This window comes from Macrobrachium nipponense, chromosome 27 (assembly GCF_015104395.2).
Source record: "Macrobrachium nipponense isolate FS-2020 chromosome 27, ASM1510439v2, whole genome shotgun sequence".
In the NCBI taxonomy this organism is placed as follows: domain Eukaryota; kingdom Metazoa; phylum Arthropoda; class Malacostraca; order Decapoda; family Palaemonidae; genus Macrobrachium; species Macrobrachium nipponense.
Genome location: NC_087216.1, coordinates 3,659,129 through 3,673,498, shown reverse-complemented (window position 1 = coordinate 3,673,498; position 14,370 = coordinate 3,659,129). Strand labels below are relative to the sequence as shown.

Below are 14,370 nucleotides of genomic sequence, written 5' to 3'. Positions count from 1 at the left end.
AGCAGCTGTGCCAACAACCCTTACTTTCTCCTAATTGGAAATGATTTACGTCAGACTCCTAGCAGGACTCATTCTCTCTCTCTCTCTCTCTCTCTCTCTTTCCTCTCTCTCTCTCTCTCTCTCAAGTAAGAATTAAATCATGTAATTAATTGTCGTCATTAATCACCTCAATTAACACAAGTCCACCCACCCTCTTGCCTTCCATGATTATTACAATAATCACAATTATAACAATAATAATAATAAATCGCACTTGTGTCCATATCTGTCTGCCTGTCTGTCTGCAGTTTTATTGGAGTCAAATAACGGCAACAGCAACGATCAGAGAAATTCCCCAAATAAGAGCAAAAAGTGGATGATCCAAGGCCCCTATCGCACATGGCGTGGCCATATGTGTTACCCCTTGTCGCTGCTTTGTTTTCTATTCTCTCGAATTCTTTATTCCTATATATTGCACTCTTTCCGAATGCACAGTTTCAATTTTCTCTTACATATCCTTAGATCTACTTTCAACTTTCTTTTAAACTTACTCTCATTTTTACTTGTCAGTGATATTATTATTATTATTATTATTATTATTTATTATTATTATTCCCTCTACTACTTCTGGTATTGATTCAATCTCTGTATTGATATTCTACTGTTCTGTATCTTTTTTCTTTTCTTAAGCCTTTTTATTTCTCGCTATCCTTTATTATGTTGTGCTAATCCTCCTCCTCCGTCTCTCTCTCTCTCTCTCTCTCTCTCTCCTTTCTTCCACCCTCCCTTTCTCTTTATAAATAGGCAGGAGGTATATTTACGAAGGCGTGAGATTAACTACACTTTGTTAGTACTGATGTCTCGCCAACCGGATTTTTTTTTTATACATATGATTTCGAATGAAACCCTAAAGGGATGATTCGGGACGAGGTTGGGGAGACGGGTAGGGGGGGGGGGGGGGTTGGGGAGGGAGTTTTAATGGCCCAGCCGAGTGAAGGGTTAAAATGTGACGTCACGTGCACATAAACAGAACATGCTTAAGGAGATTCATAGCCACACATAACTTTTGATGCATTTGGAAGTCAAAATTAGTGCAATTTTGAGACGAGTACATATCATTTGAAAATAACCTTTATAACTGTTTTTGCGTTCTGCGCTCATTAAAACTTTTTTTTTTTTTTTTTTTTTTTTTTTTTATCAATCAAAGCAAACGCAATATAGAAAACAAAAACACTAGTATTCCCAATATAGGCCAAAAGAAATGAAAAAAAAAAGAAAAAAAGAACATGACTCCGTGCCTTCAGGAAATTCGCAGAAACGCGACGTCTTCTGAAGCAACTGTTTGAGGTCATAATATAATAATCACGGTTCTAACTAATTTAATAACTCGGGGGAATAATCACCCTGTCTGTCCCTTCATTAATCATCTTTAATGAGATAGATAGGTCTAATTAGGCTTAATTTCAAAGAAAATACAACATCGGAAAGCCGACCGCCTTGTTTGTAGCAGGACGATTTGTCTGTCTGTCTGTGCGGGATTTCAAGTTTATTTCTCTCTCTCTCTCTCTCTCTCTCTCTCTCTCTCTCTAGGGAAAGAGAGAAGAGAGAGAGTGAATACTGAGAGAGAGAATTTTTACGGAAAATCCAGCGTCAGCTGATATTAATTATTGATATTATCAGAGAATCTAGTATCCACTGCCATGATTGTAGTGCCTCATTATGCATCCGTATGTATACGGTAACAGTAACATTCCCTCGATTCTGACGTTTCATAGTCCCATTTGCCCTCCATTACGATTTTCATTTATGTAAAGCAGTTCAATATGACGTGTCATTGTGAAAAGTGTTATACTTTCAAATCGCTCCTAAACATTTCAATTGAATGTGCATATAAATGAGTGCGCACATAAATACCGAATATATAATATATATATATATATATATATATATATATATATATATATTATATATATATACATACATGTGTATATATGCATACATTATATATATATATATTTATATATATTGGTTTGATGGTGAATGAGAGTACGCATGTGAGGACTTTCACGTGTCTAGTTCATACCATAAGGAAAGAGAGAGAGAGGAGACGAGAGAGAGAGAGGATGGATAGGAAAGAGAGAGAGAGAGAGAGAGAGAGATGAGAGAGAGAGAGAGAGAGAGAGAGAGAGAGAGAGAGAGAGAGAGAGAGTTCATAAGAGGCTATTTGGCACAGTTTTTTTTTAGTGGAGAAGGAAGAAGTGGATCGGGTCAGAAGAGATGATAACGCACGAATTTCTGTTTATTCATAAAATTCGTCCATAGGTTCTTCACTGCCACTTCTGAGAGATCGAATTCCCAAATGTTTCTTATGACGGTTCGCTTTGACCGTTTCGGTTCGTATGTGAGTTGCAATTTCAGAGCATGAGAACTTAGACGGTTGCTAATCCTGTGTTGAGAACCAGCAGCAGAAGAATCGTTCGAAAGGTTAAACGCAAGTAGAAATAGTAAGCGACAGTTAAAAAAAATACATGAAACGGAATGAACCAAATCGAACAATGGAGTGAATCATTTATGCAAATAAGCAATAAAGAGTTACGGCTCCGGAGTTGCCAGACGCACGACCAATTTATATAGTCTTGTTGAACACCCCCTCCCTCCTCCCCCCCCCCCCCCGTACCATGGTAGTATCCCCTGGGCCCTCGACAGCCCCACCTGTCTCAATTGCTGCATTGTTTATGCGTCTTCATAAATCATCAATAATGACGAATGAGAGAATATTAAATACCAATAAATAAACAGACTGAAGGAGGAGCTAGAAGATAATAATTGCCTGAAGTTGGCGAGCCATGGTAACTGTCCTAATGACCAAATTTTGATAGAACAATTGACCTCTGACGCTCGCTCTCTGGCTATACAATGGACTGATCCCCACTTCATAAGCTCTAAATGAAATGGCATTTGAACAAAAAAAACCGGGAAGATGAAGGCCTTAGTCACCTCTGCTTATTCTAATAGTAATTTGTTAATTGCGAGTGTTATACTTTATCAGTAAAGTCTCAACGAACTCGAGTGTCTCTCATGGGAGCCCAAGGAAATGAGGGGGAAGGAGGGGGGGAAGGGGGAAGGTTTGAGAAGGGGATGTAAATTGCTGGTGGGTGTGGGGGGGTGGGGCGGGGGGGGGGATTGGAGCAGAAGTTAACGAGAAGGATGAGGGTGAGTGGGGGGTGGGTGGAAGGGGCGATGGGCGGGTTAGTGACTGTCTTCTACCATGGAAGCACAAACAAAAGATGTTGGTCCGATTAGAACGGAGGCCAAACGAAAGCTATATCTAATGACGGGCCGTTTAACATTACTTAAAATGCCGACAATAGCGGTGACGTCTTGCCACTGGTATGTGAGCAAATAGTTGATACAGTAATGATGGAAATGTTCATGATAATGATAAAGAGTAATGAAGGCGTCCAAGGAATGCTATTCCATTTATATTACATTGTGTTAGATTTTTGTTTCTTGAGAAAGTAGATAAATTACAATTATCACGAGAGAGAGAGAGAGAGAGAGAGAGAGAGAGAGAGAGAGAGAGAGAGAGAGAGAGTGCGCGCGCTCTTGAGTTTAGTCACGGTAGATTTGAATCGCCCAGATGAGTATAAACCGACAATATATTTCTTCATTTGTCTCTTATTTTCTTCTATCACTTACATCCGTCCTCTCTTCGACTTTGTCGTCTGTCTCTCCCTGCCATCTATTTATCTCTTCCCCTCCTAACCATCTTTTACTCATTTCTCTCATGCTGTAAATAAGCATTTAAACGCCCTGCTTGTACACTTTAATTGCTTGAAGTATCAGTTGCTGCAGTTTTTGTTAATAAATTGCCGACACGGGGAGGAAGAGAGAGCCGTCCCGTACATTCCCCTTGAACGGAGTCATTTTATGATCTCCGGAGCTGTGCGGAAAACGTCTTTTGATGTACGGCTCCTACTCTCGTCAAAAAAAGTAAAGTGGATCTTGTTTATAGACGCTAAAGAAAAGTATTTGGATCTCGTCAAAAGAAGGGGCCATCATTCAAGTAAAGTTTCTGGGGACCTTTTGGTCATTTATTAACCTAGTTCATAGCTCTTCCCCATTCCGTTCCTCTCTCTCCCTGTCACTTTCATCCTCTTCCCTCATCCCCCCCCCCCTTCTCTTCCTTTTGTCCAAATACGTAAAGGGAGAGGAAAGAGGGTGTCTAGAGCACTCGCTCTCCGGATGGTTAGGAGGCCAGGAAAAAAGCTTAAGCAGATACCATCACCAGGACGGAATAGACGTCACTCTTTCCTAAGATATTTCAAGTTTCAAAAGACAAACAAGGGGTATCTCCCCACCCCCGTGATACCACCCCCCACACAAAAAATAAATAAAAACCCGTAAAGCGATGTCCTACTTCAGTCCCTCATTATGTATTCATAATTCAAAGTGTATATGTGTGTTCTCGAGACCGACTCCCCCCTAATAAACAACATGATTAGACCTCGGGTTCGAATTTATTATGGCCCTGTCCCAGATCTTACTCTTCTTCTTTCTACTATTCCTATTCGTATCTTGCCTGTTTGTCACTTACGATGATTCACTCAATCATACCTCTCTCTCTCTCTCTCTCTCTCTCTCTCTCTCTCTCTCTCTCTCTCTCTCTGCGTGACTTGATCCCCGCTAAAAAACGGATTTTCGAGCCGACAGTCACCGCGTGACTTATAAGTCAGAATTAAGGATTTATTTTATTACTTACTTTCCTACGTATATTTGTCGGTCTACATACAAGTGGCATGATAAACTTCGATAAAAATAATATAAGGACACTACTAAACAAACAAATTTAGTAAGCAAATACGTACCGAGGTCAACCATGTATATAACGAAAATGAAGATAAGCGACCGAAGAAGTTCATTGCGAATGCCATACGAGTAAATACAACGAACAAAAGGCGATAGTTAAAAATAAACGAGCATAGGCTAACGATACATAATGTTTCAATTCTTGGTAGAAAGTCAACTCCTGTTTTAAGATTTTAGCACTTTTAAATTGTGTTTCGGGAAAAAAGCAACAAAAACATTGGTGTTGTTAACAACATGGCTAAGTAATGCCTGTGAAATCTATCGGGAAAGCCTTAATGAAGCAACAGTGACGAATAGAACAAGCCCATGTCAACACAGCATGAGGAATGTTGATGAACGATACTTATAAGAGAGTTACTTTACGACGCTTGATTGTTTTGCTTGTGTTATGTCATTCCGCGTAAACAAGGGATTTCCGGCAGATGCTGAAAGCGCCGAGCTTTACTTAGCGGGCAACAGCGCCGAGAGCTCTGCTGCCGGCGTCTGTTGAAAAGGGAATGAGGGGCGATACAACGAAATTAAAAATGCCATGATAATTTGACGTCTGTGACCAGTGACCTTCGTACTCGGTTAATCATATAGCAAAGCTCTGGACCGACACCTGTCTATGCCTATCGAATGTCATATTTACGAAAATTCACTTGAATAATAAATGGCAGGTAAAACCACTTTTTAATGAAGGTACTGTCAATAAGCGTTAAAGCTTAAACTAACCAAAGCCAGGGAACAGATAATTGGCAACTGGGGAAGGGTGTGAGAGAGAGAGAGAGAGAGAGAGAGAGAGAGAGAGAGAGAGAGAGAGAGAGAGAGAGAGATTTTTATATAACATACCTGAGCATATAAAGCGCCTAATGTTATTTGCAGGTAGGTGTACGAGGGTAATTTAATGAATATGAAGCAACATCAAACATTGATTTATGATGACAGAAGAGCGGAGTCATACGGTCTGGTGATCAAAGAATTTTATTTAATTTTTTTCATGCTGAGAGAGAGAGAGAGAGAGAGAGAGAGAGAGAGAGAGAGAGAGAGAGAGAGAGATTCGCGTCTCAAATTTTAATAATGATAATAATAATAATTATGAAACATTCCCCTTGGAAAACGTACGTAATTAGTAAAGCTTCACAGATATCCAATATGGCATCCCCTCTCATATCTAATTAGTTATTTTTTCTTTCCGGACGGATACTGGACTTCGATTATAGGATTACCACCTTCCAAGGGACTTGATCTTCAAAGATTTGCCTTCTACATAACCCGCTCCCCCACTATAAAAAAAAAGTATTTATGCTTTTGGAAACAAAATAGGAAAACTGGATTAGTATTTGCAAATATTAGGAATTTTAACTTTTTTTCGCAAGTTCAAGGTAAAATAGAATTTTCGTATTAAGCAAATAAGCGAGAAAAACATTGTCAGAAATAGAAAAGAGAAAGAAGCAAGTTACCCCTGCCCCAACCCCACCTTCCACCAAGAAAACGGTAGTGTTGTCATCGGCTCAAGACTTTGGGAAAAAATTCGATGATGACTGTCTAACAGCTGGTTCGGAGACACCGGGAGATAAGTAAATAAACAGAAATAAAAAGGGAGCCAATAAAAACCCTATATCTACGTATCATTTGCCATTTGTCATGAGTAACTGTATAATAAGACTATAGAATAAGTGGGGGAAATGAATCATGCTGGGGTTCGACCGAGACAAGAATGCGACGGAGAAATGATGATGATGTATGGAGGTATTTGGAGAAGAGATACATTTCATCGACAGTGAATATTTAAAACTATAAAACTTCATGAATGTGTGCACTACTTTTCAAGCTTCCTGAATCTCGGGATCCCTATCTAAGAATGAAAATGCATGTTTGTTTGTTAGTTTGATTTGAATGTCTTGGGGTAAAATGACAGGTCATTTCACGTAAAATGATAGGTCATTTCACTCCTCGTATTTCACATATTATTTTACTTTTATTTGGAGGCTATCTGAAATGTGTATAAGAACTTTGTATAAAATAAGGCGTCAGGTGTTTGCAATGTACCTAACTCTCCTTCCCTATTAGATATTTTAATATGTTCTCATTGTCACTGAACAAAATTGGTAGGTGGGACTTACTGGTCTCCGCTTTTGATCTTGTGGGTCCGAAAGGTGATGTGACGCTGGGATTTCGGCTTTCGTCGTCGTCCTCGCCGCCTCTGGATTCTCTCTTGGGTAGTGACAGGTCCTGGGCGCCATTGTGGAGACCACCTGCCCCTAAACCTACGCCCATACCTAGTGAACCTCCTATTCCTACGCCAAGACCGCCAGCTCCGCCCATTCCTAGACCTGACGTAAAATGATTAAAAATAAAGACCTCCCTCATGACGAAATTAAGCATCGTTGATGTTGTTGCTCCCTGGCTATAAGTGACTAATTGCGTAACTGAATAAAATTCCTGAAGTAAAAGATTGGTTGACAGTGACATTTTCTTCATTTTATATATTTACAAAACATACACCCAGTATAAATGTGTGAGATTTATCAAATATTCAAGGCGATGAAACTACACACACACGACAGAATATGGGGTTATGTGTAACTGTGAAAAAACAATAAGCCTGTAGGTCTTAAGGAGAACTCACCGGTAGCGCCAAGACCCATTCCGGTTGCTGCTGCCCCTTGGAGCTTACTCAACTCCTGGTGGTAAGCGTCAAGGGCGAGCTTGACATCCTCCGGAGATCTGTTGAAGAGTAAGGACTGTCCCAGGAAGGGGAACAGAATCCCAGGATACTGGGGGTCTCTCGGGAGGGGGAGAGGTGGTTCGTGGGGTCGAGACATTAATTTGACAAGTTCCTCTTGGTAGATTCTGGCGACTTTTTCTTGGGGAATGTCGTCGTTGTCGAACTTGCGGAGACCTCTCGGTCGACCATCGCGGGAGAGGGGGCTGCTGAAAAGAAAAAAAAATGCATACATAAATAACTGGAAGAGAGAAAGTGGAGGGGGGGGGGGGGTTACAGTAGCAACACTGATGAGGGTGGGCGCGAGACTTGGAAGAAGGAAATAGAAATGTACTTGGAATAAGCCGTTCAAGAAGTGAACTAGCAGTATAATGAAGAAGAACATTTTACGTTAATAAGATTATAAAAGTTTATGTTAATAAGGTTATGTACGTTTCTGTTTGTTCTGAAGTGCACCGGAAACAATGATTTTCCAATGAAAATCTTGAGGAACTTTAAGAACATGGAAAAATGAAAACAACAGAACCAAAAACGAACCTTCATGTTAAATATTAAAAATTCAAGAAACAATGACATAAAACCGTGAAAGCGTTGTTCTGCTCACCTGGGTGAATGTGTTGAACTTGCAGGAGACTTGGAATCTGTACTCCTTGTGTCCTGGTCCTGCTGACCCTGTTGACTGGAAATGGAGGAGGACGTCATGGCCCTGGAAGCCTCGCTGAGGATGTGTTGTATTCTTTCCTCGGTGACGGTGTCGTCAGGACCTCGAAATCCCCCGACGGAGTCCTTGTGGGATCCTGTCAAAAGACCTAAAACTCAGTTGTGAAGGGGGGCTGCCACGTGGGAAGGTGTTGGATGGCACTGTCTACTCTACGATAACCTTATCCTAAGCTTTTCTTTAAACCTAAAAAACCAAGTTTTACCTTGAACATTTTAATGTATCTCAATTGAACAAATTTCCCATTATCTTTAACAGATAAGTTTTCCTTGCCTGAAAAATGATCCCTTAATATAGAGTTTTTCTTCATTTTGATCAACTCAAGTCTTGTCTTAAAGGTTTAACTTTTTCATCAGCTAAGTTTCCTCCGATAATCTCTCAAGATTTTCCTTTTCTCAGTTACCAAGCGATTTGCTAACTTTAACACACGAATACAAGAGTATCGACGAGTTCTAAACAAACTAACACCCAAAAATGGAGAATTCATTAAACTGTAAGATAATTATCTTGTCTAAAATAATGCAAATTCAAAGCTATTTAAGAGAATATTCTATTTTTCCTGGAAATTCTAATAACAAAAGATGTGAAGCAGCTGCTGCGCATGTCACTTCAAACCCAATCTCTGACCAGAACAGCTGTTTTCATAACCACGCCGAAAGCATTTTTGCAACCAACTTTAGATTAAATGAAAACAAGAGATGTTAACATTTGAATAAGTGTATTCATACATTTGGGAAAGTCATAAATCCTTTTGCAGTCAGAAGCTCTGTAATTACAAACAGACATAAAAAAGATAATGTAATCGTTGCTTGCTCGTGACATTTACGTCATCAAAAATCGTACTATAAATCAAAGACTTCGACCGGGGGTGAGCTCCGTGTCGTCGACTTGAAAGTGAGGAGGGGGGAGAAGGGGAAGGGGGAGAGGAATGAGAGAGAATACATCCGTGAAGAGTAATCGTGTATTAGTATAATTCATCCCATATTACCCAGCACACCCCACTACTACTTCCCTTCCCAATCCGCTAACCCCCAAGATTCATGCAACCACCCCATCATCCGTCAACTCCACATTATAATGCTTCTGCAACTCGACCCCAACCCCCATAAACCCCTAAACCTTCCACACCCCGTTTCTTTCTCGGACCTTCCACAGTATCGAAGACTACTGTAGTTTCGTCTGGGACTATATCGCTAATTCGGGGGGATTTCTTTCATCTGTATTCGTGCAATGCCCTTTCATTCCCCCTTTTCAACCCCTTGGGGATTTGGGAAGATTTTGAGGATTGCCAACATTCCTCCCTCTGATTATGTCATCGTAAAGTCTGCGGTTCGTTTCTGTATATCTTAATTTGAGATTTTTCTAGCAGCCACCACCTTGTTATTTCTCTCTCCTCCTCCTGCATATACCGTTGAGTTTCTGGGGGTCACATTACAAGGAGCGAAGAAGCGATGATTTAAGTACGTTTGTTCACACATGCTATATATACAGTCCTATCCATTTCACGTAAGACCTTTCCATAAAAAAATGTTTAAGATATATAAGAATTCAAGCCGACTCAAGAATTGCGTATACGTATATTTTTATATGTACATGATTATCAATGCGGAAGATAATAATAATTACATTAACATCCTTCTCTTTAAACGGTCATTCAAACAGCTTCTCTACGACTTTGCTCATAACAGTTCCAAAGACAAAGACTGGGGCCCCTGAAGTCAAGAGATAACTCAAAATTTAGTGCCTGTTTCGCTTCCACCAATCAGGAGGCAGATGGTTCCCCTTCAAGAGCGGACGCACAGTAGACGTTCGGCAGGTTGAGTGTTAAATTTCTTATAGGAAGAAGAAGAAGAAGAAGAAGAAGAAGAAGTAGAGCTGGATTACCAGTGGTGCGTGATTCCTCCCAACCAACCATTAATGCTTTGACTCGAGACTTTTGATGTATACAGGGTTAAACTTCCGTTACGTGTAGACAATGCGCAGCGCTTTACCGGACATGCACAAGTGTAGATGGGAGTAAAATGCTTTCAATATTCTAACCAAAATAACTTGCAGTACATATTTCATATGGATATACACACTTGATTTAGAAACCCTAGTTTTGCTTGTGTTTTGGTTATGGAGGTTTGTAATACTTTTCCTCTATATTTGGATAAAAGTCTCCAATATAAGAAGACAGTCGAAACATATAGTGTGAACTAGAGCACTTAAAACATCTGCATACTCATAAGCACTCTAGTGCATATTATTCACCCTGAAAAGGTTCATGTCATCATTATTCTAAATCCTACTCCCCCCTACCAATCGAACTTCCTTTCCACCCCTAAAGGTTCCCTTGTGTTGGCCACCCATCTACCGTAAGTATCCCTCACCCACCCACGGCCGGTCTGGGGAGGTCTGGTTGGCTCCCTCCCCCAGATCACCCCCCCCCCCTTTCCGCAAAGTGCTTTCCGTCATATCTCTATCATCGCCTCTTTTTGCGCAATGGTTCTAAGATATCTTTTGCCGAGTTCATTACAGATAGGAATAACAAGTTACGGATCTTCCAACCATCCCAAGCTCACTCCCGCCGGCCCCCTCCCCTCCCCCCCTCTTTATAAGGTCCCCTTTTAGGGTGGGGGAGGCGGAGGGAAGGGTTAGGAGGGAGTTCATCGCCAATCTATCATCATGAATAACCTTGTGTTTTATTTTCTGCTTCACGGTTAAACGCATTTGATATTAGTTTCCTCCTCACACGTGAGTCGACTTAGCGTTGTTTACCGATAGCTTTGCATTTATCGTATCTTGTGTTTATTGGTACTTTTGTGTTACTGAAAATTACTCTTGAAGGCACTGACGTACTTAACCAAATTTAAAAATGCGCTGTAGGGAAAAGGAAGTTAGCGGTGATGAAAACTAGCGTGTCGTTGTCGACCCGAAATAACTTCTGAACACCTATAAAAATAAAAGGACAAAACATAGATCATCAGCCGTATGCTTCTTTAGAAAAGAAATGAGTGAGAACTTACAACAAAGAAGAATTACAAATAAGACAAAAACTAAACTGGTAAACGCAAAATATCACCGTAAACAAAAAGAGGGAGGAAAAACATAGGTATTGCAAATGGCTCTCCTCTCTCTCTCTCTCTCTCTCTCTCACACAGGTGGAAGAAACCCCTCGACGCACCCTCATTTTCTTGGGCCGTTGAATGGGAGACTTTTAAAAAAACGGCCAGCTGACACTCCTGACGGGCGGCCCGATAACCTCCGTAGAGACGAAGTTCCCACTTGTTGAAGACGGTGATTTTAAAAGGGACTGGAAGATGAGGTCACTGAGGTCAAGAAGGAGAGAAGCAGAGGAGGAAGGGAACACTGGAAGAGGAGTAGTTAGGGGCGAGGGGAAGGAAATGAATTACAAGAGATAAAAAGGACCAAAGTAGGAAAATTAAGGAGCCAGGGACCAAAAGAAAAGAAATAGCAACACATTAATTGGTAAGGCTGAATTAATGCCGCGTTTCAATTTTTCTCGACACTTGCAGGTCAATCTGCTTGCATGAAACCATCCTTTTGCAAAGCTGAATAATGCTCACATTATTATAGAAGTTAACCGTTCACCTTCCACGATGGTAATACTTGAATGATTGCTGGTCCTTAATTGCATTTTTTAAGAGTATTTGTTACGAATAAGCGTTACTTCCTGATGAGATTTAGCTCAGGATAATATTGACCAGAAAAGGTCTTTCTGGAGGAGACCATGAATAATAATAAAAAAAAGTTGAGGTTAAAACCCATCACGATCATTAAAGCAGAGCAGCTCCAGAGGCAATAACGGAAACTGCAGCAGCAGCCTGCAGACAAATAAGATCAACAAAAACGCTCAGAAGCTCCATAAAGCCAGATGTTAACAAATACGGAAACCTTCCCCATAAAAGAATGTCAACGGAGAACTGTAATTAATATTCCACGGTTGTTATTCAAGCAGGAAGAGAATCGCCATCATCATTATCATAATCATTATCATCATCATCGCTGTCACACGAGACTCGACGAGAGCCACCACTTGGACCATCATAGTGAGGGGGAACAACCGTCAACATGGTGGCCTCACACAATCCTTAAACCCACAAATAGTTTGCTTACACCATCATCATCCACACCCACAACCACAGTCATCCATCTCCCCCACACTATTGCCTCCACACCATACACCGCAGATGTTACCCATTACATGATTTTAGGAAATTATCTTTACAGGATGGTCATTTGAAGGAGTCAGTCATTCTGGAGCAAAACGAGCGATTCCGTCGAATTTATTAAATTTATGGAATCCTGAAAATGAATAACAGGCACAAGAGGTAAGAATACTAAATTTGAACTATTCTGTACTTGGAGATCTTTGTAATGTTTATGATGGACGAACTATTAAGGAAGCCTTTTTAAAAGACCCTTTATTAATAATAAAAATATAGAGTATTTTTCGTTAACACGCCTCTTTAGTACTAAAAATTTAAAAAAAAAATAAATAAAAAAATAAACGAAATCAGGTGGCCGGTGAAAAACCACTCGCAAATTATCTTGTCACTTTCACCGAAGATTGATCAGGAGAAATCGACTTCATTAGATACTAACTAGACCCACGAACAAAGCCATAAGGCCGTCGTTTTCATAGTGACCTAACGATGAATCATAATCTAATGGGATTCAGATCTTAAATTGCACAGTAAATTAATGCATAAACCGTTTAAATGTTACGTTAGCTTTAAATAACCAGTTTTATACAAATTAATTTTCATCTTCTAGCTACACGAAGGAAGCTATGGTATTGTTATGCAAATCTAACAATTATGAAAGAATGAAAGAAGGAAACACACTCGTAGAGAGAGAGAGAGAGAGAGAGAGAAGAGAGAGAGAGAGAGAGAGGGTACAAAAGGTGTTGCAGGCAGATCAGCATTTTACAAAGACCTCCTCTTGAAGTCAATGGAACGAAAAGGTAAAACATGGGAGTCATTTAAAAGGAAGACACTCATGACGTTAATTTCGGTAATTAATATGCAGTCGTTCGCTTGATTTTTTTTTTTTTGGGGGGGGAGAGGGATGGAGGGAGGCGAGGGGAGGGGAGGGGAGGGTAAGTTGGAGCAAATGGATGGGTGATTTCTGAACTCCGTAGTCATTTCGGCCAATGGGATGGTATCAAGATTAAAAAAAAAGAAAAGAGAGAAACGGAAAGAGGGGATGGTACATGTATATGCGCACATACGCGCTTCTAAGCGAAAAAGAAAAGTAAAAGGTCCAGACAATATTTCCAGGTATGCTGTTATAAACAGCTGAAAGACAAGAACTTAAGTGTGTATATATGTGTATATATATATATATATATATATATATATATATATATATATATATATATATATATATATATATGTGTGTGTGTGTGTGTGTAAGTATATATATCACATACACAACATAAGAAGAAAAAAATAAGATGTCCAGGAAATGCTTAAGGTGGTAACCATCTGCCAGAACACATGCAGTCATCTACATCCACGCTTATGGTTTGCACCTAATCTAGGCATGAAATTGCAGAGGTTGAAGACTGCAAAAACGAAACAAAAATCCCACAGCCACCAGAGCTCTGCTTTCGGAAACGAATTTGCTCATTATGAGTCGCATTTTCTTTGAAAAAAAACAAAAAAACAAGCCGTTGGAACAGGTGTTTAATGACCAAACTTCACAATGCGTTACAGGATCTAAAACAAAACAAAAATAATAATAATGACGTAAATCGAGATAACTCATGCACACTATGACGGTGAACGAGTGTGTATAAATGCACGCTCAACAAGTCACACAAACTAAAAGGAAAGATGCGTAAGATATCCAAAGACTAAAGATAACCTCACCCAAGTAAGACTTAGCCATTCTTGAAACTTACCTAGTGATGTGATAGAAAATTGCGTGTGCGCGCGTACGCAACGTACCCTGGGGAGAGTAAAATAACCCAGGAAAGGAAAGCTCTGATACATGCAATTAAAGGTCGTAATGCGAGCGTCCGGAAACCATCCTGTGACCAGAGGAAAGACGGTGTTTGTGTTGAAAAACTTTGCAACTTGGGAAACTT

General features: G+C 40.1%; 1 protein-coding gene and 1 long non-coding RNA gene across 14 annotated transcripts in view; one reads left to right on the top strand and one right to left on the bottom strand.

The window, feature by feature from the left end:
* Positions 1 to 14,370, bottom strand: part of LOC135200757 (homeobox protein cut-like) — a 504,978-nt gene that overhangs the window by 23,068 nt on the left and 467,540 nt on the right. For 10 of the 13 annotated variants that reach the window (XM_064229372.1, XM_064229370.1, XM_064229371.1 and 7 more), the window contains 3 exons: positions 8,160 to 8,364; positions 7,460 to 7,764; positions 6,954 to 7,163 (listed from right to left, as the gene is read on the bottom strand). In XM_064229372.1, coding sequence (XP_064085442.1) covers positions 6,954 to 7,163; positions 7,460 to 7,764; positions 8,160 to 8,364 — 720 coding nt within the window. The remainder of the gene's footprint in view (positions 1 to 6,953; positions 7,164 to 7,459; positions 7,765 to 8,159; positions 8,365 to 14,370) is intronic. The other 3 variants (XM_064229364.1, XM_064229367.1, XM_064229363.1) reach the window with 2 other exon arrangements.
* Positions 1 to 14,370, top strand: part of LOC135200759 (uncharacterized) — a 119,344-nt gene that overhangs the window by 80,312 nt on the left and 24,662 nt on the right. The gene's annotated exons all lie outside the window — the stretch shown is intronic.